Raw genomic sequence first — 27,175 nt, forward strand, 5'->3', positions numbered from 1 at the left:
TACATGGTTGCCCCCTGACTTCTCGGGCACATGTTTTGTCTCGTTTCTGCTGCCACCCACTTACACGGCCGAGGCAGATTACCATCGGACAAGGACAGTTAGGGGTGTCGTGAGTAAAGACGACACTGCGGAGCAGGAGTTTGGAGACTTCGCAAAGGGTTTTCTGCCGTTTTGGGGGCCTATGGTGAACAGCAGGAACATTCGCAAATTGACGAGGGTAGTTGAATCCACCGTGACCGAAACGGCCGGTGCCCTTAGTAACTTGACTGCTGAGCTCCAGTCGGACCGACTCATGACTCTTCAAAATAGGGTTGCCCTGGATGTCATACTTGCAGACCGTGGCGGGGTATGCAGAGTGATCCAATCCAGTTGCTGCATTTTTATTCCTGATAATGCTCCGACAGTGTACCAGGCCATTTCCAAACTGCACAAGATCTCTGATTCCATTCACGTAGACAAAGGAGATTGGTCCTTGCTAGGGTGGTTCTGGGAACTGATATCTGCCTGGGGATGGAAAATTCTGATATTCATTGGGATGATCTTAGCCATTCTTTTCCTGTTCTGCCTGTGTGTGCAGTGCGCTCCTGCAATATGTGGCCTCTGTGCTACATCATGTGTAAGGAAGCCTGTGCCAAGGGACGAATTGAGCAACAGGATGATGCTACAAAAGCATCTCCATGACTTCATGAATACAGATTTGGACTCAGATTAGCATGAGTTATTGCCTATATAAGGGCAAAAGGAGGGGCTGTGGTTCTGAAAATTCTGGACCCTGCTATAATATGGTACCGAGGCCCAACACTAGTGTCACAAAATATCATCGTACCCTGACGAATTTGGTGTCCGCAGACCGGTAATGATTAGGACATTATCCCTATGCATTTGCGTTGTGATTGAGTGATGCTATCACCCTTAAATCGTGGTTTCCGTCTCGAACCCTCGGGTTCCATTTTGTGAACGGCATCCATCTTGTGGCTTGCCCTCATATAGTCAATTGATTAAGGCCGAGTTTGATCTGAATGACACGTCCACCTTAGCTGACTTCCCCATGACCTGGCCGAGCTGACTCCACTGCCTCCAGCCAAACCTGTTCGGGCAGTTCCTCGCCCAGTGGCCGAGTAAGATAGCATCAAGGCACAACATGCCATAAACCATTCACTACATACAAACCAGGTTATCCACACACATACACCTGTCCATGTTTCTTGTTTATGGCCGGTTTTATGATGAGGAGGTGCCCGATTTTATTGGGGTTTCATCTATATCTGATGGTAGTTCTGGGCCGAGCTGGGTAATCCATCACAAACTGGACACACGAAAATGTGGGTTTGCCATCATGACTTTGCTTTTTCATTATTGTGGAAATATGTATATGACCGTATTGTAAACTGAAGAATTCTTGCCTACAGCTGTTATTTTTGTATAAAAGGAGAAGGCTGGTTCTGTAAAAACGAACAGTCTCCTGAGAATCTACAACCCGTGCTGTTGTACTTCTAGGACGCTTGTTACTTGGTTGCAGCCAATAAAACTCGATCTTTGACTTCACCTAGAAGACTCTGTGTTTCTGTGGTCCGGAACAGGAAGAACTCAAGAGGTCTTCCGGTGTTTTCCCCTGGCACCACCGGGTTCCTAAAAACCCGGCACCTCAGCAAGGGCCAGTCTGGAGCAACCAGACCAGCGATGAAAGTGTTGTCGTTCGTCGTCAAGAGGGCTACAAGCCAGCAGGCAAGTGGCCGGACAACACGGTGACCAGCAAAGAGCAGAAGGGCCCCACGCAGATCTCGTGGATGCTGGGGGGCTGGACTTCGGTGCTGGAGCTGCTCAGGGTTAGGGCCTCTCAAACCCCAAAGCACTCACTCGAGGATCCCTCTGCGGTCGTGCTGGATAAGCGTCGTGCAGTTCTGAAGATGGCCGGTCCCTCAAGGTCTCGTCACACCCACGGATCTCAGCTGGACTGATGATGTAGGTAGAGGTCAGAGGTGCCAGGGAAGCCGGGTCTCGTCGTGCTGGTCGGTCTGATTCCGGAGGAAGGACGTGCAGCAAACCGCAGTGTTCTTAGTTGGTGCCCGCAAATGCAGGGTGACTACTCCTTAGTAACAAGGGAGAAATCTTAGGAAGAAGTCTTGAGTTCCTTTCGTAGAAAGTAGTTTCAGGATTCAAAGATGATTAATTTGGAAGGGTCCCCGCTCCCACCTTTATACTAAAGAAAGGGGCGGGTACGGGACTAGGTCCTGCCCATGGGTGAGACCTGGAAGGGGGGTGGTTACACCCCTCTCCCATGCCGGACTTTCCCCAGCTCAGGGGCTGGTGTGCCCCTGGAACTGGTTCAAACTGGCAGATGCACAGTGAGCACCGGGGTGCCACTTGCAGTCACCTTCCTATTCAGCCCTGCCTCCCTAGGATACACAAAACCCTGTTTGGGATGGTGCTAGCACCGCCCCTGACAGGAAACCCTTTGTCCAAGCTCCCCTCGCTGGAAGGACTCCCAGCTGCAGGGGGTCAGACTTGTGTCTGTGGTGGCAGCATCCATTTTGTGATGCTGAGGCTCGAGTTAACTTTACCCGGGGTTCACAGTTACATACATGTCGTGTCCCTCTAGAAGGGTGGAATGCTAACCCCGTCGCCAGAATTATAATGCACTTAGGAGAATATGGTACGCGTTATCATAGAACAGCTATTAGGACTTGGTTCCGCAAGGTGCAAACGGGCTCAGCTCATGCCAGAGCACCATCTCACATAATTCCAAGCACTCTGCCTTCAGGATTGTTAAGGCCTGCCATAGGAGTGACTGATAGGAATACATGTGTCCATTTTAGGGTTAGATATAGGTATACTATATCTACAGCAAAGGGTGATTACACCACTTTGCCCCAGCTGTCGTTCAGCCAGTTGTGTCAGATTTAGATGGCCAGCCAGGGGTGGCATAATACATGCTGCAGCCCCTGGTAGGCCCTGGGTACACCTATGCCCTGAGTTACAGGGTCTGATAAGGTGGCCCAGTACCAATTGGTAAATGCACCTAAGGTACACGTGTCAATTTAGTGAGAGAACAGCAAGGCTGTGGGTCTGATTAGCAGGCCCACAGCCAGGAGAAGTCGTAAACCAGTGAAGCAAAAAGCAAAAATCTGGGGTGATCATAGGATTGCAGACCAGCTGAACTCCTCGTGAAGCGGTTGCTCCTGCCCACCTCCCGACCGACCTACAAGCGCCACTGTGGTATCGTAGCGCTGACTATTCACTGGCAGTATCTTTTAATTGGCATTTCACTCACTCGTGATTAAGCGCCCAGCCCCCAGCGTAGCGCTCCGCATTTGCGTAGTTTATTGCAGTTAATTGCATATATTGTGCTACGTGTATTGCGCTGTCACTGCAGTAGTCCATCTCAGGCTTTAATAGTATTTGCCACCTGTGTGAACAGCGCTGCTGTTTTGAGTGCTCGTATTTGTTGTTGTGCATTTACTTAGCCCTCGCATAGCGCCGTGTTTGTTGTTTGGGAGCCCTCCATTTTGTTGTGCCTGCAGCCCGTCCCTCCCCCTTCGCTAACGCCTCCCAGCTCCCCCTCCCACCCACGAAGCACTTGGAACTACTCGGCTGAGGAGCCCCTGTGACCAGCTGAACTCCTCGTGAAGCGGTTGCTCCTGCCCACCTCCCGACCGACCTACAAGCGCCACTGTGGTATCGTAGCGCTGACTATTCACTGGCAGTATCTTTTAATTGGCATTTCACTCACTCGTGATTAAGCGCCCAGCCCCCAGCGTAGCTCTCCGCATTTGCGTAGTTTATTGCAGTTAATTGCATATATTGTGCTACGTGTATTGCGCTGTCACTGCAGTAGTCCATCTCAGGCTTTAATAGTATTTGCCACCTGTGTGAACAGCGCTGCTGTTTTGAGTGCTCGTATTTGTTGTTGTGCATTTACTTAGCCCTCGCATAGCGCCGTGTTTGTTGTTTGGGAGCCCTCCATTTTGTTGTGCCTGCAGCCCGTCCCTCCCCCTTCGCTAACGCCTCCCAGCTCCCCCTCCCACGCTCCGCCCCTCCACCATCCATTTATGGCCAATGCCCCCACGCGCAGCGTCCACGTGTTACGGCCGCGCCAAAGGTACGCCAAAGGTAAGCCCGTCTACGCCCGTCTGCGCCTGGACCGCGCCCAGCGCCAGACCCCCTGGTCCTCGTAATGCCCACCCCTCCCGCTTTACGTACGATGCCACCACCCTCCTAGCCCTTAACCCCGGCCGTTCTCCCAACTGCGTCCAAGCCGCCCCTGGACACACTCATGGACCCTTCACCTGCAACTCCTGCAAGTTCGACGGCACCAAGAACAGCTCCTCATCTACGAACACACAACAGATATCCGACCCCAACCACCTACAATGCATCCTGCTCAACACCCGCGCAGTCCACAGGCACGCCATCGACCTCTGGAATCTACTAGACACCATCTCTCCGGACGTCGCCTTCCTAACAGAAACATGGATGAACGCCACATCAGCCCCAGACATCACCATTGCCATCCCGGAAAGCTATAAGATCATTTGCAAGGACCGTACCGGCCACACAGGAGGAGGCATCGCTATCGTCCATAAGAAATCCATCCGCATCTCAACCAGCTCAGACATCAATCTCGCCAACACTGAACACCTTCACTTCCAGATCCACATCGACCCCAAGACCACACTCAGAGGCACCCTCCTCTACAGGCCACCAGGACCCCGCGCACAATTCAGTGAAGACATCACGGACTTCATCACTCCACACGCGCTCCCCTCCGAGGATTACATGCTTTTGGGAGACCTCAACTTTCACCTTGAAAAGAACAACGACCGCAACACCAACACCCTTTTGGACAACCTCGACAACCTCGGACTTAAACAACTTGTCACTACCCCCACCCACATCGCAGGTCACACACTCGACCCTATCTTCACCTCCAGCAAACATGTCTCCTTCAGCCACACCACAGCTCTCCTTTGGACTGACCACAGCTGCGTTCACTTTTCCTACAACAAGCCCACATCCAACAACCCCCAACCCACTCTGCAAAGAAACTGGAACAAAATCACCATCGACCAGATCTCCTCATCGCTTCTTCTAAACCCCCCAGCCCATTCCTCAAACCCTGACCAAGCAGCCATTAACTTCACCCAATGGTTATCCAACAGCTCCGACATCCTAGCGCCACTGAAAAAACGACAAATCAAACTAGGCAGCAAGAAGGCCTCCTGGTTCAACGATGATCTTAAGAAATCCAAGAAACTCTGTCGCTCCCTTGAGAAGGCCTGGAAAAAAGACCCAACCACCAGCACCAAGGACGCCTTCAAAAACGCCACCCGCATACACCACCAACTGATCCGGACTGCCAAGAAGGCCGCATTCAAAGACCGACTAGATAACAACGCCCACAACAGCAAGGAATTATTCAACATCGTCAAGGAATTTACCAACCCCTCAGCCAACTCCAACGACATCGCCCCCTCTCAAGCCCTCTGCGACTCCCTAGCCTCATTCTTCCACAACAAAATTGCAGACATCCACAACAGCTTCGACAACCGACCCGAAGACCAACCCACCCAACCCCCTGCAGGACCCCCACCCCCCTTGAACATCCTCAATGACTGGAAGCCAATCTCCACTGAGGACACCATCCGTCTGATGAACTCTATCCACTCAGGATCCCCCACAGACCCATGCCCTCACCACATCTTTAACAAAGCAGACTCCATTATAGCACCGCACCTCCGAAACGTCATCAACTGCTCCCTCAACTCCGCAACCTTCCCGGAAAGCTGGAGACATGCCGAACTCAGCGCCCTCCTGAAGAAACCCACAGCTGACCCCACTGAACTCAAAAACTACCGCCCGATCTCACTCCTTCCATTCCCGGCCAAAGTCATCGAGAAAGCTGTCAACAACCAGCTCGCAGCATTCCTCGAAACCACCAAATCCCTCGATTCCTCACAATCCGGCTTCCGAGCCAAGCACAGCACTGAAACCGCCCTCATCGCAGCAACAGACGACATTCGAACTCTACTGGACAATGGAGACACAGTCGCCCTCATCCTCCTCGACCTCTCCGCAGCCTTCGATACGGTCTGTCATAGCACCCTTTTACAACGCCTCAGAAACGTCGGAATCCAAGGAAAAGCACTGGAATGGATCACCTCGTTCCTCACCGGAAGAACCCAGAGAGTCCGCCTTCCACCATTCAAGTCAGAGGCCATTGAAGTCATCTGCGGCGTACCACAAGGATCTTCACTCAGCCCCACCCTCTTCAACGTATACATGAGCCCCCTCGCGACCATCGCACGCCAACACAACCTCAACATCATATCCTACGCCGATGACACTCAACTGATCCTATCTCTCACCAGAGACCCTAACACTGCCAAAACCAACCTGCATGAAGGAATGAAAGAAGTAGCCGACTGGATGAAGCACAGCCGTCTGAAACTGAACTCAGACAAAACAGAAGTCCTCATCCTAGGCACCTCCCCCACCGCCTGGGATGACTCTTGGTGGCCAGAGGCCCTTGGAAAAGCACCCATCCCGACGGACCACGCACGGAACCTGGGCGTCATCCTGGATTCCTCACTCTCGATGAACAGACAAGTCAACGCCGTTTCTTCATCTTGCTTCAACATTCTTCGCATGCTCAAAAAAACTTTTCGTTGGATCCCCACCGAAACTAGAAAAACGGTCACCCACGCTCTGGTCACGAGCCGACTGGACTACGGAAACACCCTCTACGCCGGCACCACCGCTAAACTCCAGAAAAAACTCCTACGCATCCAGAACGCTTCAGCCAGACTCATATTAGACATTCCGCGTAAAGAACACATCTCTGGTCACCTGAAAAACCTCCACTGGCTCCCCATCAATAAGAGGATTACTTTCCGGCTCCTAACCCACGCACACAAAGCACTCTACGAAATCGGACCCGAATGCCTCAACACACGACTGTCCTTCTACACCCCCTCCCGCCAGCTACGATCCTCCAACCAAGCCCTTGCCACTGTACCTCGCATCAACAAAACCACCATGGGAGGTAGATCCTTCTCCTACCTGGCAGCTAAAACCTGGAACTCACTTCCCACTCACCTTTCTCAGAACCACCTAGCATTCAGAAAGCAACTTAAAAACGTGGATATTTGACAAGTAACTCCCCACCCTTTCTCAAGCGCCTTGAGACCCTCTGGGTATGTAGCGCGCTATATAAATTTATTGACTTGACTTGACTTGACTTGACTCTCCTACACCAATGTTTTAAAAAACTTGTTTCAATGTTTTTTCAAATTTGTATTGATCATTTGCCTGGAATTGCTTTACTGAAAATTTTGATTTTGGTATGTATAATTCCACGTATAATTGCACTTTGCACGTCGTCACTTTTCCTTAAGGAAAAGATATGTTGTGATTGATATAACCTCCATGTACAACATCTAAAACATATAATTTTTGCATGCCCTTCTTTGCACTGTGTGCATTGGTACCTTTAGATCAGTGTGTTTAAACTATCATGTACAATCAGCACAGGATGCACGCCAATGTTTTTTCTTTCCTCCTAAAGAAATGGTATGTGCCGAAATCTTTTAACTTTTTTCAATATTTTTTTAATTTGTATCGATTTTCCTGGTATTGTTTCTATGAAATTTTGAATGTTGGAATTTTTGATTGCACTTTGCATGTTATTACTTTTAATACCGGTCTTTTCAAAATCCTTTGTATAATCAGTACATAAAACTTGCCTTTGTGTGCTTTGCTTTCCTCTCCCAATGAAATGTAATACTTTAAAATTCTGTGTGTGTGTGTGTACTTTGGCCATCCTCCCTCATGGACGCACATTGGTATGTAACAGCATTCCACCCCCCCAGCAACAACCTCCAGGAACTCTCTACGGGGGATTCTGGGATGTGTAGTTTCCCAGAGCACAAGGGACGCTACACAGGTGTGCTGAGTTGAAGCACTGGGGGCGGTGCGGACTTGGAACAACAAGTTAAAAGAGAGGTGGAACTTTGGCTAAGGTGCACACTTACCTGTGGAGGCTTTGGGCGCTGAAGACGGCAAAACATCGGCCAGAAATGCATCCGCCATGTGTTTACATTAAAAGCCTCCAACCGTTTCCCCAAGGGTCTCTGTTCTTCTTTATCTCGAAGAAGTTTCCTTGCATGTGTGTATATATATATATATATATATATATATATATATATATATATATTATATATGATTGCTTTTGTACTTTTCTTCTATATTGTTTTTATGTGAAATAATGATAATGAAATAAAACAGTGTCATTAAAAATAGTATTAAGCAATATTTCTTCAAAGGTTGGTGAGCAGCTGAGTTGTGAACCAACTACAAATGCTCAATAGTTTATCTGGAAGACCTAGGCACATGGTACTTCCATAATCGAGTGAGGGCTGTGAACTAGTGCAGACAAAAGACATACGATAGCTGTTATAAATATAATGCAAGCTCCATCTCAAAAAGATGAGCTGCCACAAAAAGGTATTGGCTACCTTAGAGACCAGATATGTTCCTATGTGTGGCCTAAAACTAGGTAAATGCCAAAATTGCATACCACCTTTGAAGGCTCGGGACAGGGGCCAGAAGGAGGGCTGCGGTCTATGCATGTTGTTCCTGGTGACCAATATTTTGATTTTTGAGGGACGGAGTCACAACATTATTGGACAGCCAGTGGCAGATTGTAGGGACAGCGATTGCCAAATGAGAGTAAACAGGAAGTGAGGCTATTTTAGGTTGATTTGACTGCTGAAAGTTCATAAATAGGCTGCAATTTGTTGGAATACACTTAGAAGAGTGCATCCATAGCATGTAAAAGTTGTGCTAAGAAGATCGAACAAATGTTGAAGAGTAGCAGCAACAATATAAATCACAGTGTTATTCCAAAGGATGCCAAATTAGGATCAGGTTTTTAAAGGGTGGAAGAAAAATGGTTTCTGTACAAGAGTTTAGGAATGACTCAAGCCAGCATCCAGAAAGATGGTTGCAGCCAATATTCTTTAATATGGAAAGCAGGAGGGCATGTCAGTGGAATTGAACACTATAAATAGGTCTAGGAAAATTACAGCGTCCGTATCTCCCTTATCCACAAAAACAACTCTCTTATTCTCCATGTACCTGATGCTGGTAATGTTCACCGGAAAATCAAATGTGAGAGGGAATCAAAACGATGTAGTAAGACAGGCAATTCATCCTGTTTTGCTCAGTGGCTTCAAGATAGACAACAAGTCTGAACAGCTCCCTAGATGCGTTGAACGCTTGGATGATCCTTAGTGAGTAGAATTCCCATTTAGCCAACCGGATCACATATCTGGATATGGCTTGAGCCGGAGTACAGAACTGCGTTGCCACAATAGACTAGAGTAGTCGCTATGCCAGTGGCGTTCTACTGCTATTTTGTAATGAGTGCAAATCAGTTCTAAATCACAGAACTGCTCTAAAGATGGCTTTATTAGAGCAGGGGGCTGATTAGTAAATCCTTAGTCGAGGTTTAGAGAGGCTGGAGTTAAAGTTGCTAAGAGAACGTTTACCTCCTCATTAAGGTAAAGCTAGGGTGGAGTATCAGAGGAGGCTGCAATTACCTCTCTAAACCATTCTAATGAGAAGGATCTCCAGCACCTCTTATTAGCTGTGATTTGCTGGACAGGATCACACAGATGTTTGGGAGTCTGAAGAAAAAAAGGAAGCCGCATGTCATATGTCCATGCCATTGATATCTAAGGAGAGACCATAAAGATACCAGAGGATATAAAAATGCCATCAAGGAGATGAAACCTTGCGATGTGTGGGATAATGATTAAGAAGTGAGTGGTTATTTATTTATTTATTTATTTAAGGTTTTATATAGCGCGAACAAGATCTTTGCAGATATCAGAGCGCTTTACATAAACAGTAGGTAGGGTAAACAAGACTCTTGAAACAATATAAAATTCAGTAATCAGTGAGTTGCAAAATAGGGTAGCAATCACACAAGAGTATGCAGACTAATAACAATCAAGAAACAATAATATGGAAGCAGTACAATGTCTAATCGGGTAGGATTATAGCACCCCAGAGGGTGAGTAAACACAGTGTGAAAGCAGAGTAGTAGTCAGTAATGGGTGCGTTGCAAGTTAGTGAGGCACTCAAGTCATAGTGTACAACCCAATAGCCAATTTGGAAACCAATAATATAGCATCCATGCGATGATTTAGATCCGAGAGCAGTCGAAAAGAGACTCGCATAGGTAAGCAATCAGAAGGCCAAGTACTGTCATTGTTCCAGTATCAATAGAGTTCAGGTGAATTTAGCCTGAAGGATGGCCTTCACCTCTTTCTTGAAGAGTACAGTGGAAGGGATAAGCCTGGTTTCTGGCGGGAGTGCATTCCAGATCCTAGGCGCCATTCCTGAGAAGGAGCGTTTGTATGTTTTTTCCTTCCGGAATCTCCGTGGTTTCAGGAGGAGGGTTTTTGTGCTTCTGTTGGATCTTGAGCCTCCTGAAATGGTCAGCTTTTGAGTGAGGTAGTTGGGTGACTTGTGGTGTATGGCCGAGTGCGTCATACAGACAATTTTCAGCTGAATTCTGGCTTCAATAGGCAGCCAGTTTAGGGATTTTAAATCAGGGGATATATGCGAGTGTTTTCTTGAGCCAGTGATGAGTCTCGCGGCCGCGTTCAGGGAGGCTCTTAGGGGAGCCGTTGTTGTAAGGGGGAGCCCGCTGAGAGCCGCAATACCGTAGTCTATCCGAGGAATGACTAAGGCTTGAACAACAGTTTGGAAGTCCTTGGGTGGAAGAAAGGGTTTGAGTTTTCTCAGCGTGTTGATTTGGAAGTTGGCTCCTTTAGTTGCTTTGCTAATATGCTGCTGCATGTCGAGATTGCAGTCCAGTGTGATGCCAAGGGATTTCGCGGAGTCCACGATGGTGGGCTGGACATTGAGTGCGGTTAGATGATTGAGCCATGTTTGGGTGATGGCCTTTTTCGTAGGAGGAGAGATCAGAAGGAACTCAGTTTTCATAGCATTTAGTTTGAGGTGATTGTCGGCCAGCCAAGCTTGGGTCTTTCTTAGTGTGGTATTCAACAGTTTGATGTCTTCAGGGGATTGAAGCTTGAGGTAGAGCTGAGTGTCATCTGCATACATATGGAAGTGTACCTTTGAAGATTGAAGCAAGGTGGTGAGTGGTTCCATGACGAGGTTGAACAGTGTGGGGGATAGGGAGGAACCTTGTGGGACGCCTATAGTTACTGGCACAGGTGAGGACAGAGCGTTGTTGATCTTGAACTTCTGAGACCGATTGTGCAGAAAGGATGTGAACCATTTGAGAACAGTCCCGGATATGCCCATCCTGGTGTTTAGGAGCTCCAGTAGTTTCTCGTGTTTGACAGTATCAAATGCTGAGGAGAGGTCAAGAAGGATGAGGAGGCAAGACTCATTGTGATCAAGGATTTGGAGGGCGTCATCAATTATGTGTGTCATGGCCGTTTCCGTGCTATGCTTTGCTCTGAATCCTGATTGGTGAGAGTTGAGGAGCTCAAACTGCTCAATGTGTTTTGTCAGTTGGAGTTGTACGCATTTTTCTAACAGTTTTGCCAGAGTGGGGATATTGCTGATAGGACGATAGTTGTTTAGGTCGGTCGGGTCAGCTGTGGGTTTCTTGAGTATAGGCGTGACTTGCCCAATCTTGAGGGAGTCTGGGATGAGCCCTTGTTGCAAGGAGCAGTTGATGATTTTAGTCCAGAGTGGGAGGAGCAGGGGGGTGAGGACTTTAACCGCATTGGCAGGTAGGGGGTCTGTGTGGTGATTGGCAGGTTTCAAGGTGACAAGCAGCTTGTGAATTGATTCTTCAGAATAGGTGTCGAAGGACGACCATGAAGCGTTGTTTTTAGGTTGAGTGTTAGTTATGCCTATGGAGCCGGAGTATCGACTTACATCCTTGAGGAGCTCACTTATTATAGTGCCGTTCTTTTGTTTGAAGAAAGCAGAAAAGTCTTCACAACTTGGAATAGCCTTTGTTGAGTTGTTAGGTTGTGGGGGTTGCGTTTTGGTTTGGGTTTTGACTAACTCGAACAGTTTTTTAGGTCGGTTTTTAGCTTGATCCAGCTGTTGGCTAAAGAAGACTGATTTCGAGCGTTTGATTTTTCTGAAGTAGGCGTTTCTCTTACTCTTAAGCGCTCCAAGGTGCAGTGCTGAGGGGTCAGATCTCCACGAGCGCTCAGCCATGCGCATAGCACGTCTGTCTTCATTGAGGCTGCCATCGTACCATGGGTTCGAGTTCTTGGTGGCTACTCTCTTCAGTTGCAGGGGTGCGGCTTCATTGATTATGGCAGACATGGTGTCTAGGTAGTGGTCCGTCAATGAGTGCACATCAGAGACGTCCATCGGGGGAAGGAGGAGACTGCCTGTGTGGGCAGGCAAGGAGTTTGGGTTGAGATTCTTCATGTCCCTCTTCCAAATCTTGGTTTTGGCAGGTTGAGCTGGGTTAAGTTTGACCTTTTCGTTGATGAAGAAGGTGATGATGTGGTGGTCTGACCAGTCACATGGTTCGATTGCCACCAGCTCGGTAGAGTCTTCTTTGGCGATGATAAGGTCAAGGGTAGAGCCTTTTTCTTGTGTTGGACCGTTGCAGATTTGGGTGAGGTCAAGCGCGTTGAGGAAACTCTTAAGGCTCTTCACCACTGCGTCTTTCTGGTCGTTCCAGTGGAGGTTGAAATCTCCCAGGTAAATTTGATTGAGCTGTCGACCGGCGTTGGTGGATATCGTGTCCATTAGTTGTTGGGAGAAGGGGAGGTTGTCCCCGGGTGGGTGGTAAATAACATGAAGGGAGCACACAGGTTTGCCCTCACTAGTAATATCAAGGCAGATGAGTTCGCAGGAGGAGAGGGAGGGGGAGGGGCCTTCAGTGATAGCGAGGTTGCTCCTGTAGATGCATGCGATTCCCCCACCCGTCTTGCCATTCCTGTCTAGTCTAATAATGAGATAGTTCGGGGGGACTAATATGTCCATTATAGGTGTGGATGCTTCAGTTAGCCACGTTTCAGTCAGAATGGCTAGGTCAAGGTCCCTTGATAAGATGAGATCCGCGATGCCAGGGGAGTGTCTCCGGGCCGATCTGCAGTTGAGCAGGATACACTTTAGTCTAGGGGTGAGGAGAGTGGGTGAATGTTCTAAGGAGAGGGGGATTTTTTTGAGATTACAGGGGACAGAGCTCCTGTTGTTCAGTGTGGGTGGCCTGAGGGGATTTGTAGGAATCGTGGGTAAGGGGAGGTGTGTGGTGGGTGGGCGTTTTGTGGGACCTGGGCCATATGAGCAGAGTAGAGTGTGTAAGTCTCGGCCCGAGAGGGGGTTTGGGGTGCGACGGGGGCGGCCGGTGGCCTTGCGATCAGGAATAGAGGGCCAGCGCGGGGGGAGACGCGTGGAATGGTTTGAGGGGCGAGTGGAGTCCTTGTTGGGCGGGGAAGTGTAGGGTAGGGGGTGCCTGGGGTGTGTGAGAAGAAGTTCTTTGATGGTATGGAGCTCTTCTTTGACTTGTAGGAGGGTGGAGATGATCATGTCCAGAGTTGGGTTGGGGATGGAATTGGAAGCGACAGTAGTGACAGTAGGATGGTGGGGGCTAAGAATGGGAGGGGATAGCGGATAAGGGGTTAGGTTGAGAGAGGTGGTGTGTTCCGTGAGTCTGGCCGATGGAGTGGGGTAGTGGGGAGTGAGAGTGGGGGGGGAGAAAGGGTGAGAGTTGGTCATGTCGTGGGACGTGGGAGATATGCGCAAGTCAGTGGGGGTGGGTTCTGCGGATGGGTGATTGATAACAGAAGGATCTGCGACGTTCGCAGGGGTCGTGTGGTGGGGGGTGGGGAGGGTGGGGGTAAGGGGAATGAATGCGGGGGGGGTGATCTTCGCCCGTGCATGGGGGAATTTGGGAAATATGAACGGGTGGTATGAATTGGGCAGTACGATAGGGTGGGTGACTGGTTACCGGGCAGGGGGGAGGGGAGAGGTGTGAGATGTTCCTCTGCTGTGATGGTGTGCGGCTGGTGTATATGAGGGAGAGGTCTATGTCTGTGGTTGAGAGGTGTGGGGTACCTACAGTAGGTGGGTGAGTGACTAAGGTGCTGGGAGTAACGGGGGAGAGATCTATGTCTGTGATTGAGAAGTGTGGGGTAGGTACAGTAGGTGAATGAGTGACTGGGGTGCTGGGGGTAGAGCCTCTAGGTGTTTAAGGAAGTTCTGTGAACTAGTGTTCGGGATTCGAACCAGAAATTAAACCCCCAGAAGAATAGTGTGACTATATTTCTGGGCAAAATTGCCTATATCATTAAACAAAATGGATATAATTCTGCTGCGGCCTGAGAAGGGCGACAGGCCAAATTTGTATGATCCATAATTTGCAATGATACATTTGTGTTTCCCCATCAAAGAGATTGCCAGACTCCATCTGTTTGAGGGTCACAGAGGTTTCATAGATAATTGCCTACTCCTCGACTCATCTTACTATCTTATTAGCATGATCTTGTTGTAATATAGAGTAAATGGGAGGCAACGGTCTGACTAAAGTCAAGGTCTATCACACATATCAGTTATTTCATGGTGAGGTTTAATTGCAGAATGAACATTGCAGAGCCGAGCCTTTAAATTACGGCGCGTATCTGCTATTGCTAGACGATTAGCTGAGGGAATCACTTTTCCTGATTTTATTTCTTTGAATCATTTTATTAGCACTTTGAAACAACACACTTTAACAAGAATGGTATTTGTAAGTTCTAGAAAAGAGGTCCAATTAAAAAAAAAAACAATACACATATTGGAAGTGTCAACATTCTATAGACAACATATTTATAGTACATGTCTAGGGGGTAGTCTGGTTGACTTATCTTTCAAATCCCAGAATACAGAGTAAACTTGCTCTAATAAACCTTCAAATAAAGCGTTTCACAAAGCTGGGGGTCCACTGCAGTGCACTTTGCTCACTAACAACAGCAAGCAAAGTCGCAAAAAAATACATAGGCAGCAAAGAGCACAGCAATATTTTACAACCCTTTTTTCAAAGAAAAAACGTAATTTTATCAATGAAAGAACAACATGCAGCACTGTTAACATGAATTACATTGTAATAGCAACAGCTGTACCAAGCATGGTTCATATCATGATGGCGAATACAGTTGCAGATCACAACAGGGGGGCCAGAGTTATATGTTAGCTCAAAACATAGCCTATATAGTCATATCCCACCACTTGCACCAGACTACACACTACCTCTCTATAGCTACACTTCGTTATCCGTGGAGTCACCTCACATGGAAAAAGAAATTTAGTAAATAGTATGACTCACGTTTCCAAATCATCTGGAACTTTGGTATCCACGTGGGTGCATTGCATCTGAGTTTCCTCTGTCATCGACCACTCAGAGATATCTCGGACCTGTAGCGCCTCTGCAGGAGCCCAAACCTCCATCCACCTCCTTGCCAACACAAGTGCCAACTGCAGAAACCGATAAGTAATTTTGCGCCTCACAGGGCGAGCCAAGTGGCCCAACAGACTAAACTGCGGTGCAAGTGCACAGGCCAATGCTGTAGCCTGACCCAAATTATCTACTACCCTCACCCAGATTTCTCTCACTTGTGGGCAGCACAACACCAGGTGCATAAAATCTACTTCCACAGTTCCACAACAAGGACATACAAAAGTGCACTCTGAATAGATTCTGTACATGTCCACGGGAGTTATGTAAGTACGATGCACAAAAGTAAAATGAATCAATTTGAACAGGGTATTGCTGGACACAGACAGCAACAACGCACATATCTTGGATGTCCACATTTGAGTCCCAAAGTTCACCTCCCACACCCGTCACACTCTCACCGGTCCTCCAGAATCGCCTTATAAAACAACAAGATGCGGTGGCGCCCAGCATCCAGTGTCATCAACGATCCTAGTGTAGCAACCGCCGCAGGGAACAACATCCAAACAGCTCTGACGCCAGTCATGCCCCCATAGTGCAAAAACTGCCCAGGTCCCAGCTCGAACCAAATCCTCGCATCCTCTGGATACAGATCACCATCCGGTTCGCAACCTCCCCCTTGGCAGCTATGAAACGACATAACCTCTTCCATCTGTCGTAATAGAGCTAAGACCCACAATGGCAACTCCCTGTGAAAGGTGGCACTCCTGATCACTACTGTCACCAATCTCATACCATGGCAGTCTGTTGCACCACATAGGGAGGCGTAGAGGACACACTCAAACCTGCCATCAGCAGCGCAGGGAGCCCGGGCCCCTCCATCGTAACCGCCAGTAGATCCTTCTCCCATATGTTCCCTTCCTCCATGCATTTCACCGCATGTGAGGAGCATAGTATTAATATTCTAGATTCGGGACCCCGAACCTACCGTCCTCGTAATCCCTCATTAATGTCTGATAGGTCACGATGCTCCACTTCAACTCCCAACTAAGCGAGGTGAGAAGGGTATTCAGCTGGCAAAAGACAACCGCATGCAGGGGCACAAGGAATTTTATATCACATACAGGCTGCGAAGCAGACACACTGTCTTGGTCCCCGCAACTCTTCCTATAAATGATAACGGAAGGGAATTTCAGAATGCATCGATGCCCGCAAGGAGCCTATCACCCTCTCAATATTATACAGCAATTGCTTTTTTTGTGTGTGTGCCACTATCATGCCTAGGTATCGAAAATGATCAGTCTCCCAGCGCACTTCCTTGTCCGGCAACAGCTCCCTGGACACCCCAATCAATGCCTCCAGTGGGAACAATGAGGACTTTCTTTTTAGGTTTCGCTGGGGGGCGGAGCCGTTAGGCTCCTCCTCCAGAGAAATCTAATGAGTATAGTAAGCACTATGGAACACGCCCCCCCGTCCGATTGGCTAGCTCCATAAATGGAGCCTAGCCATTGGACGAGGGGCCTGTCCATCAATGCCGGACCAGACACGGGGGCGTTCCCGAGATTCTTTGGCTTTGGCGACGTCACGCGACGCCGGGAACGCCCCCGTGTCTGGTCCGGCCGGGCCGTGCTTGCTGCTGTCCTGCCTTGTGTCCCTCCTCCCGCCGTCCCCACGTTTTCCGCCTCCTTCCCGACGTCCGTGTCCTTTCCCGCCCCCCTCGTCCTCTCCCGCCCCCCTCGTCCTCTCCCGCCCGCCCCCCTCGTCCTCTCCGAGGTTTCTCCGAGGTTTCTTCAGCCGGCCGGCCGGCCAGCCAATCCTAGCGCGGCCGGCCGGAAGTGCCCGCCCCCCGCCGCCCAGGGGAAGAAGGAAGACGGCGGCCCACAAGAAGTATGGCGGCCCACGCGGGGCTCCCGTGGCCTGCCTGGAGGGAGCCCCGGAAGAAGCGGAGGACGTTGCCGGGCAGGACAGCTGCAGCCCCGCGCCTCCGCCCCCGGTGAGTGCTGTGTTGCGTGGCTCCGCACGCAGGGTGCACACGGCTGCTGCAGCGCACGGATCACCTGGTCCTGGACGCGATGGCGATGGGAGGGAGCCCAGACAAGACTGTCGTAGACCCGCTTCAGTGCCTGTCAACAGTCTCGTGAACCCCCCTTCTCACAGAATATAATAGTTTAGACTAAAGCCTGGTGCGGGCTGCGCGGGAGCGGGAAGGTGGGGGGCGGAGGGTGGGGGTGGGGGGGGGGCGCAGTGGTGTTGGGCTTCGTTGAGCGCTGCCTGCTCTCTTCTGCAGAGTGGTGTCTCGGAGCCGTGTGTGGAGCCCGCTCTACCGTCTGGTGAATGCCAATGACACAGGACTGCTGAGCCACTCTGCTCCCTGGTCCGACCCCAGACGTCCCCTTGTCTGCCGCTCCCAGACCCTCTCTTCGCCAGTGCGGCTCCTGGAGTCCGAGGCAGCCTGGACAAATGGTGAGTCTGCGTCCGAACCGCGCGCGACGTCCTTGCCCCAGACCCTGCGTGCGGCGGTGGGGGAGGGGCAGGGATGGAGGGCGAAGTGCGTGGAAAGCCATGTACACAGCACTGTGTGGAGAGATGCCCTACGCTCAGAGCGGCGGTGCGAGGTGGTGGGCAGGGCGTGAAGGAGGCAACCTGTCCACCCCTGATCGAGCGGATATGAAAGAGAGCAGTGGACACCGATAATAAAGAAGGCTGGAGAAGGAACCAGAGAAGGTATTCTTGGGCCTCACAGAAGGCACTTCGAACTAATTGCAGTAGGAATGGAACTAGCCAAGATGTTTGTCCCACACCTAATGGTCAGAGCACAAATTAAAGAGTTAAAACGTACTAGAGAACTATGCACGGGGGAGGGGTGACCATGGCAAATTCATTGACCCTAAAGTGGTCAAGTGACATCCAGCCATTCACCTGGGAGAGAGTGTTGCTAGAAGATTGCCTAGGACCAAGTATACTTGGAGGTGTGGGGTCTTATGGTTAGTCACTGACACCACGGATCTGGTAATTTGGGACCTAGTCTCTAGAGTTTAGAAATGGTTGAGTGCATATTTAAAATTAAGCCATTAAAATGTGTTCCTATTCTCTTTAATAGTTACTCGGACCCTTGGCTTTGATGGTAGTAATGTTTTGCTAACGTCTTCATGGAGATACTGTTTGTAGGAAGCCAGATTTACCAGCCAGTGGCGAAATCCTACCACCACGTGCAAAATTAGCTTCTAGTTAGGCAACCACTGCTTCTCTAAGTCGGCCTCATCTACCTCTTAGTAGCGCAGGACCTAGACATAAGACAACTTCCGAGAGTGTGTGTTAATTGGTAACAGTACTGCCACAACATTTGCATCAAGAAACAACTTAGTTAAGCCCCCCAGACCAATAAAAAGCTTTTATGATTAAAATAAGGCCTAAATGGCAAAAATAGCTTCCACATGGCTCCTCAGTGCGGCATGGACAGTAGATGAAAGCTACTGTGCAGTACTCACAAGTGGGCACTGTAGGCGTCTTCTCAGTTCAGTCAAACAACACGACTCCAAGCTGTCTTTAGCCTTCATTCATGTTGGAAAGGCTAGATGGGAGTCAGTTGTTTTGTACAGCTAAGCACAGTTTCCAGCTTCCAAGCGTCAGTTAAGGTAGGGATATCTTTGGCTTGCACGTCCACAGAAAACAGTCTCTCTGGTTGTTTTATGCCAGTCGGAAAACCCCTCAACCTCCTTCTCATATTCTGTGCTCCCAGCCCAGTCTTTGCGGTTGAGTATAAGGTAGCTTTTTCACTCACTTTCCAGTTATAAAAACAAGGCTGCAAGTCCAGTGCCAGACCCGTTGTAACTCGTTTGCTTAAAACCAAGAGTCCTTCGGTGCTCTGATGGTTACCCAGTTGAGACAAAAGGGAAATCAGTCTTGATACGGAGGCTTTTGTAGAATAAAACACATTCCTACCCACTGCAAGCATATTGGATCTGTTCCCAAGTCTTGCACCATGCAAACATGTATGGATCTGTCTGTTTCTTTAGACTTACAGCTGTGTTCCAATCTGGTCTCAGTAGCTATCCAACTCCACACAAGCTTCACCCTTAACTTCAGAGTTTTCCAGGCTGTCAAGCAAAGGACAGGCAGCAGCACACATACCTCCAGTTCAATACAATCCTCACTGAAACACCAACAGACACAGCACTTAGCAGCGGTTAAGGAGGAACGCCCTGTGGTATTTTCCCGCACCTATAATGTACAACAGTCTTCTTTACAGAGCAAAGACCTGGCTACCTCAGTGGCCAGTCCAAGCTCTTTGAATGTTTACACTAGTAACATTAAACAAGCATTAGCAATGCAATAGATCTTGCATTTGTGAAAGTTAGAACTTTTGGTGTTGAAAAAGACAATGTTTTTAAACTTTTTTTATATGCAGTGGAGTGATGATATTTGCATAGTGTTATTGGCATTTCTATGACCTCGTGGCGCTGGAGAACCTGAAAATTGGAAATAGGATATGAGGGAGGGGAAACATTTGTAAAATGCTGGCTGGAAAACAAATTGCTTGGGTAAAGGGCTGCAAGTGAGAGCGTGTAAATCCATAAATGGCGCGTAGGAATGGGAGTTAGGAAAGCTGCTGCATAATGTAAAATTAACGTTAGGCTCCTCCTCCAGAGAAATCTGTAGTTTCTAGTATGGGTGACTTGAACACGCCTCTCTGCTTCATTGGCTAGCTCCATAAATGGAGGCTAGCCATTGGAACAGAGAGGCGTCCGTCAATGCCGGACCAGACACGGGGGCGTTCCCGAGATTCTTTGGCTTTTGCCGACGTCACGCGACGCCGGGAACGCCCCCGTGTCTGGTCCGGGCCGTGTTTGCTGCTGTCCTGCCTTGTGTCCCTCCTCCCGCCGTCCCCACGTTTCCCTCCTCCCTCCCGACGTCCGTGTCCTTTCCCGCCCCCCTCGTCCTCTCCCGCCCCCCTCGTCCTCTCCCGCCCGCTTCGTCCTCTCCGAGGTTTCTTCAGCCGGCCGGCCGGCCAATCCTAGCGTGGCCGGCCGGAAGTGCCCGCCCCCCCCGCCGCCCAGGGGAAGAAGGAAGACGGCGGCCCACAAGAAGTATGGCGGCCCACGCGGGGCTCCCGTGGCCTGCCTGGAGGGAGCCCCGGAAGAAGCGGAGGACGTTGCCGGGCAGGTGTTGCCGAGTAGGACAGCTGCAGCCCCGCGCCTCCGCCCCCGGTGAGTGCTGTGTTGCTCGGGTGTTGCGTGGCTCCGCACGCAGGGTGCACACGGCTGCTGCAGCGCACGGATCCCCTGAACGGTGTGAGGCTCTCTCTACCGCAGGAACTGCTCTCTGCATTGTCCACCCGGCGCTCTAAGTGGGTCTCCCATTGATGTGGCGACCAGATGTGCTTCCGATAAACTATCATTAAAACAAGTTATTAATGCTTTGCAATCCGCGTGCGGGGGGCGGGGGTGTGAATGGGAGACGGGGTAGGGCTGGTCTGGTCCAGTGCTGAGCCTGCAACTTTTGTTTCGTTGTCGTCCTGGGTACCGCTGACCGACTGTGTAGGGCCACTGGAAGACAGACTCCCGGCTACCGCTGACGCTCTGTGTGATTTGTATGCAAAGCACGTTTGAATCGAAACATCCTATATCTCCTTTAAGAAAATTGCGTTAACAGCATACACAATCTATTCTAAAGGGGCGCTCCTTCGAGCTACAGGAGGTGGGTTTCTGTTAGTATCGGTGTAAACAAAACAGCAATACCGTGTCTTCATCACACTTGTTCAAACTCTGCTTGTGCCATTTTAAGACACAGATCATGAGAACTTCTTTAGAACCTCTTTGTGAATTGCACAGATAGCTACAGATAAGTGAAATTAGCGCCGTGTTAATATCTGTTATTCATCGACCTATTATCATGCTGTCAACACGTGCGTGCAGCCCCCCTGCTGGCTTTCCAGCAACAGGTAGTTGTGTTTTATAGATCGGCTGAGGGCACACTGCAGAGCTTTTTGTATTAGCTGTCCTGCTCCCTTTTATGCATCGGTAAACTCTGATCAGGAGACAACACAGACGCGCGGTTCTCAATCTTAGCGCCTACAGTTCCGGAGCGGGATTTGAGAGCTAAGAAAACATGTGCCTGTGCTTAATGATGCCACCAGGGGTGCCTGTCCGGCAATCATCCGAGGGCAGGGAAACATGCTCACAGCCTTTTTCTGGTCTGGAAAGTTTTCAATTTTCCAGCGTGTTCTGAATGCTAAAAAATGAAGAAATATTATCCTGCCTGGAGCGCGTTCTGTCCCACAAACAGAGCATTAGAGCGAAGGGTGTGTCGACTCCCCCTCTACTGCAGGTCAACAATACGCTTTGATTTTTATTTCGGATCTGATTGGAGGGCGTCACGCGTTTTTAGGCCAGTGGTGATGAATGGATTCTTCTGGTGCTGTGCTCATCTGGGTCTACGATCTGATTCTGAGACCTGGATGAAGTTTCTCTCCTAGTGGTCACTATTTTTTCTTATTTGACCTTGGGAAGGAACCTGTCCCAGACTGATATCACACTAGGAGTTTTGTTGATGTCTGTATATGAATGACTTGGCACTTTCACAGTTTTTGGAAAGATGCACAGAAGACATGTGCCAAAGTCAGACATGTTTATTTATCTGTTTTCAAAACCAACACATAAATAAAAAGTTTGTCATTTACAATGCCAATAGCTCAAACTTTTCCGAAGGCGAAACCGTTGCATTGTAAATGCTTGTTTTAATGTTGAGCCGGACACTTAACAAAACTCTCTCAGAGGCTCCAGTAAGATCGCCACAGATGTCCTGGGCGCCCTATGTAAAAATAACGCATCATCTGCATAGAGCGAGTTAATGTGTCATGTGTGACCCAACTCTAGCTCCCATTCATGCATAACCTGATGCACTTGTATTGCCAACAGCTCGATTGCCAGGGCAAACAGTAGGGGTGACAGCAGATATCCCTGTCGCATACCATGCTCTATTTCCCACCGATCTGAGTTATACTGTCCTACCTTCACCCATGCACCAGGGCCGGTGTATAGTAATTGAATCCAGGCCTCACCTCAATCGTAAGCTATCTCATGATAAACTTGCTATGCACACTTGATCAATGGGAAAATCTGTGTCTCTGACTGATTTTATGTTTAAAATGATTGACTTTTTCAGGTGTCTGCTTAGAATTTTCAGCTGGCACGGGGCGATAATTTTTGGGCCAGCAAAGACAGTGCCTGTCGGCTTCTGAGGTTTCACCCCACAATTCTAAAATCATCCTGCATAACAGACCCATCACGTCTCCACAGGTGCAACTCAAAAGCTTAGGATCTCTGTTCCTGGTGCTTGCTCCCCACCCACAACTGATCCCCAACTCAGTACCTTTTGTGAGGAGCACAAGGAGCCGACTCGACCCGACTGATATTGACTGCAGAACTGAATGAGCATGCACCTGCCTGGGCTTCAGGATGGCAGAAGCGTGGTGATCCATCACCCACTGCCCTGCAGGCACTGAGCCCTGAATTGGTCTGGCTGCTAATCCTCACTTTTGCACTGGAAAGATATTTCTGCGATGTGCGAGGAGCAGGCCAGGGATGCAATGCACCTTCCGTGGCTCCTCTCCCTTATAGAGAGACGTGGTGCTTCTTAGGCTGGTATTGATCAGCCCACGGTTCAAGATGGTGGTGGGGTAGTCTGATGATGCCCATCCAACTAGGAAATCATGACGGGGGACCACTGTCTGATCTGGGAGCCGATGACACCCACCAGCTTTATAAGGACCGCTACTGTGAGCAGGGACTAGTCCCACATCAGCACATACATTGTGGGCTATCCCCGGGCATGCTAGGCACCTGCCGTTTTGCCCTCCCCTTCCATGATGGGCCATAGAACCCTACAACAACGACAGTGTGTGAGAGGGAGGAGACTTTGTCCAGATCTATTTCAGTGCTTAATTTGTAAAGAAAAGAGTACCAGGGCCCAAAGCCCAGCTCAGAAGCCGGCAGCAGGGGTAATTAAAAGTCTGCATGCTGAATACCATGGCTGAGTAGTTTTAATCCCACCTCATGCCTCTTTTATCCACTGCCAGACACTCCCTGATCGTTCATCTTACTCTTGCAGGTTCCTGTTTTACCTTTGTGCCGGTTATTTTCTTTTTCTTTGTCTTTTTGAGCTGTGTGCTTTCCCCCTCCAATGAGGAAAAATAAGGGCCTGTGAACCCAGCGGCAACCACTGGCTCAAATTAAGCACGGTCTACAGTTGATTTCTTTTGCACATAGACTTAATGTCCAAGTAAGGGACTTTGACTGTATTGTTACAAGAGGGCATGCATGCCCAGTAGGGGAGCCTGACAGTGCACCAGTGGAATATACACAATTCTGCAAGACAGGTCTAAATTAAGGAATGATTTGCAGACCAAGATTGTTGCTGAAGGTGGTCATTGTTGAATGCTGCACTATAAGATAAGGCGATTTCTCCTCAGCGCCATTCAATTCATCCCTAGGAGTATCCAAATCTTTTGGGCAACCAATCACTTTTGATCAACCTGATTTTTCACTCAAATTTCAGAAAGGGGTGAATGGTCATTGCTACACATAACAAACAGGCTGGCACAATAGTGAAAGACATAACTGTACTCCTAAACAAACAGGGGAAGATGGATAAATGTGCATGGGCAGAGCCATAGGATCACATGTGACAGGTGGGGTCACTGAGCTGTCAGCGGATGAAGGAACTGGAGGAAGTCCACCCTCTTCAGCTTAAGTCACTCTGCAGGCCACTCACAAGTCCTACAATGCTCTATAATCGAGGAAAAATTGGTAATTGTGCATGTTCATTGTATTCCATTTCCTAAGCCAATATCTCACCAATCCAGGGGACAGGCTGAAGGTGTTTTGGAAGAAAAGGTTTTAAAACTGGAAGACACTGAAAAGGAACTCAGCTCTACAGTTCCCCTCACCACAAAGGGATGAGCCTGAAGGAAAAACCTCTGTTTGCTGGATATCACTAAGGAAATGGAAAGCAGAAAAAATATTTGAGGATTAGGTACCCACTCTGGTAACCACAAACAAGAGCTAACTCAATTTCATCGCAGAAAGAGCTCATCACGCCCTCACTAAGAGACCCAACCCAGAATCGATGTTGTAACCAATCACTGCTAGAAACCTTCATCGTAAAGATGTAAGCTAATTGCAAAGATCACAACAAAATCCTCAAAATAGCCCCATGCAGGGACCATGTCTGATTTGATTCGTTGGGAAACGAGATATAGTTATTATACTCACCAAGTCCAACAGCAGAGAAAAACATATGAAGTAGTGAAGCAGAAATGGCGTGCTATGAAAATCTCTTATTAAGAACTATCTACTTTGAAAATATCCATTTCGTCAATAATTATGTCTTTCATAATTATAAGATGTTTTAGACTCACATTCATTGGCTACCCTTATAAGCCTTGAGAAAATATACAATGGTGTCAATATGAAGACAATACCTTTGAGAAGTGCAACAGAGAGTTGATCTGTGTTGAGGTTGTTCACGTATTTGCCCAGGTAGGTGTTGAGTACCCATGCTACTAGTCCTTCCAACATGACTGTGACGCATTAGGTTCTAAGACGTTTTCTTTTGCTCCTCAAACCATAGTTTCACTGATACATTCTAAAAGGAAGGAAAAAGACATTCAGAGGTCAGTGTCTTCCTTAAACAAAATAATGAAGATGTGGCAAAAACCTGCATACAACTATCAGATGTATCTGGACATATTTTATTTAGTATAGCTAGCCTTTTAACGTAAATGTATATCTAAAGAAGAGACCTGTGAAATATCAAGAGCTACTGTACTAAACGAATGACTCCCTATAACTTACAACATTAATATTCCAACTGATAAAAAAAAGAACAAAACCATCCTATAACTTAACAAATGTGTATTCCAACTAATTAAAAAGCACAAACCCATGTAAAAATTCAAAGTTGCCTGGTGATGGGGTACACCTATGGAGTTGGTACAAGAAAAGATTGTGTGTATTGGTAGAGGTCTCGCTCAAGTCTGCATTAGGCCCGCATCCCCAACACACACTTTTAAGGAGCTGTCAGCCTCTAAAGTGTACATGCATGCCTTTAAAGTGGGCACTAGTTAAGACACCGCGAGGCCACATGATGTGGTAGAATTAGCATAATGCCTTATTAACAGGAACTTAGTGGGACACAAAGTCAGTTTGTGTTGAGCATGTAGCAGCTTTTAGTGGGTCGCAGCTGGTCCTCTGAGCAGAGAAGGAGCTAACAGATGCAAGAACTTGGGATCCAATCCCGAACTAGCAGGAAAATAGTTGACTTCTTTCTGGAAGTGGCAGACATATCCAAGTAGAGAAATAGAGCCCAGGAGGAGGGAGGAATAGGTAGACTGGGCTGGTAGGGAGCAGAAGAGGTAAGAGTAGTATATGAAACTGGCACATTATCCAAACAGGTGAAATGTACAATCACAGCTATTACAGAAGCAGGAAATTGTGCAAATTATCTGAAATCTCCCTCATGGGATTCGAAGACTGATCCCATTGATGAGAATGGATATAGGCACCTTACGCTTTATCACTGGCATTTGGGATAAAGTTCCAAAGAAGGAGAAAATCTGTGAGTTATGGCAGTTGCATATTCAAGATCTTAATCATGTAATAGTTCATGTCCTTTGTAGCACAATGGACATAGTCACTTTCTAAGGCCACTGTTCTTTAAATAACACATCGGATCTGTATAGGGGGCCCGCAAGTGTTTAATGTTTTCATATAATAAAATGGCTTGTGATAAGAAATTTCAATTTTTTAATATTTTTTCTTAATAAGTAACATGAATGAAACTGGTTGTAATACTTGCATGTTTTGTGTTGTACAATGCACGTCATCACTTTCTCAGGCCATTGTTCTTTAATTATAACTTTTGATCTGTATCGGAGGTCAGTAAGTGTTTAATGTTTCCTCCAAATGAAATGGCTTGTGACAAGTTTTTTCAATTTTGTATTGATTTTTTTAAATATTTATTAATGAATCAAGTTGTTTGTACATACAAAATGTCAATCAAGTAACAGTTGCGAAGAGTGTCCAAAATTTGAATTCTATTGATATGTTGTATCTAATTATGATGTATTTTTAAATGTGTTATGTAAAGTTGTATTTTGTATTTCTGATATTGCAATATGTGGACCTCCGTCGGAGTTCCATATCATAATAAAATGTAATTGAATTGTGTGCAAATTGGAAATTATAGAAACAAGTAAAATGTACAAACGGGTATATTATGAAAATTAGTTATATGTACAGGCTGGACTATTATGGAATAGGTAATATGTGTGCAGTGGGATACTTTGGGAAAAAGAAATATGCATAAACTGGGGATTCATGGAACTGACCAATTTGTTCAGGTTTGTTACTTATGGAAACTGCTTATGTCTGCAATCTGGAACATTTTCGGAGAAAGTAGGGTGTATGCAAACTGGGCTATTTTGGAAAAGGCTGATGTGTAAAAAGTGAGCCACTGTAACAACAGGTAAGGCATTCAAATGTCCATTATTGACTACAGACTAGGTTGATATAAAAAGTGGCTTAGGGTGTGACACACAAATTAAAGAAATGTAATATTTGACTCTGACTTCACGTTTTCTGAAACAACAAACTAACTGCAGAGTGGAATTTACCAGATGACTGCCTAATCATGGAGCATTTGGAACACTGCAAACTAACCTACATTTGCCTGCATAAATGTTTCATGCTTTAAGAGGGTTCATAATCAGACCCAAAGACTGTCTTT

At 47.9% G+C, this 27,175-nt stretch overlaps 1 protein-coding gene across 2 annotated transcripts in view; it reads right to left on the reverse strand.

Moving 5' to 3' along the window:
- VPS13D (vacuolar protein sorting 13 homolog D) overlaps positions 1–27,175 on the reverse strand; it is a 2,754,556-nt gene that overhangs the window by 2,717,773 nt on the left and 9,608 nt on the right. For both annotated transcript variants that reach the window (XM_086921894.1, XM_086921893.1), the window contains exon 2: positions 24,870–25,033. In XM_086921894.1, the coding sequence (XP_086778020.1) occupies positions 24,870–24,966 (97 nt within the window). In that variant the 5' untranslated portion in view covers positions 24,967–25,033. The remainder of the gene's footprint in view (positions 1–24,869; positions 25,034–27,175) is intronic.

This window comes from Lissotriton vulgaris, chromosome 5 (genome assembly GCF_964263255.1).
Source record: "Lissotriton vulgaris chromosome 5, aLisVul1.2, whole genome shotgun sequence".
NCBI lineage: Eukaryota > Metazoa > Chordata > Amphibia > Caudata > Salamandridae > Lissotriton > Lissotriton vulgaris.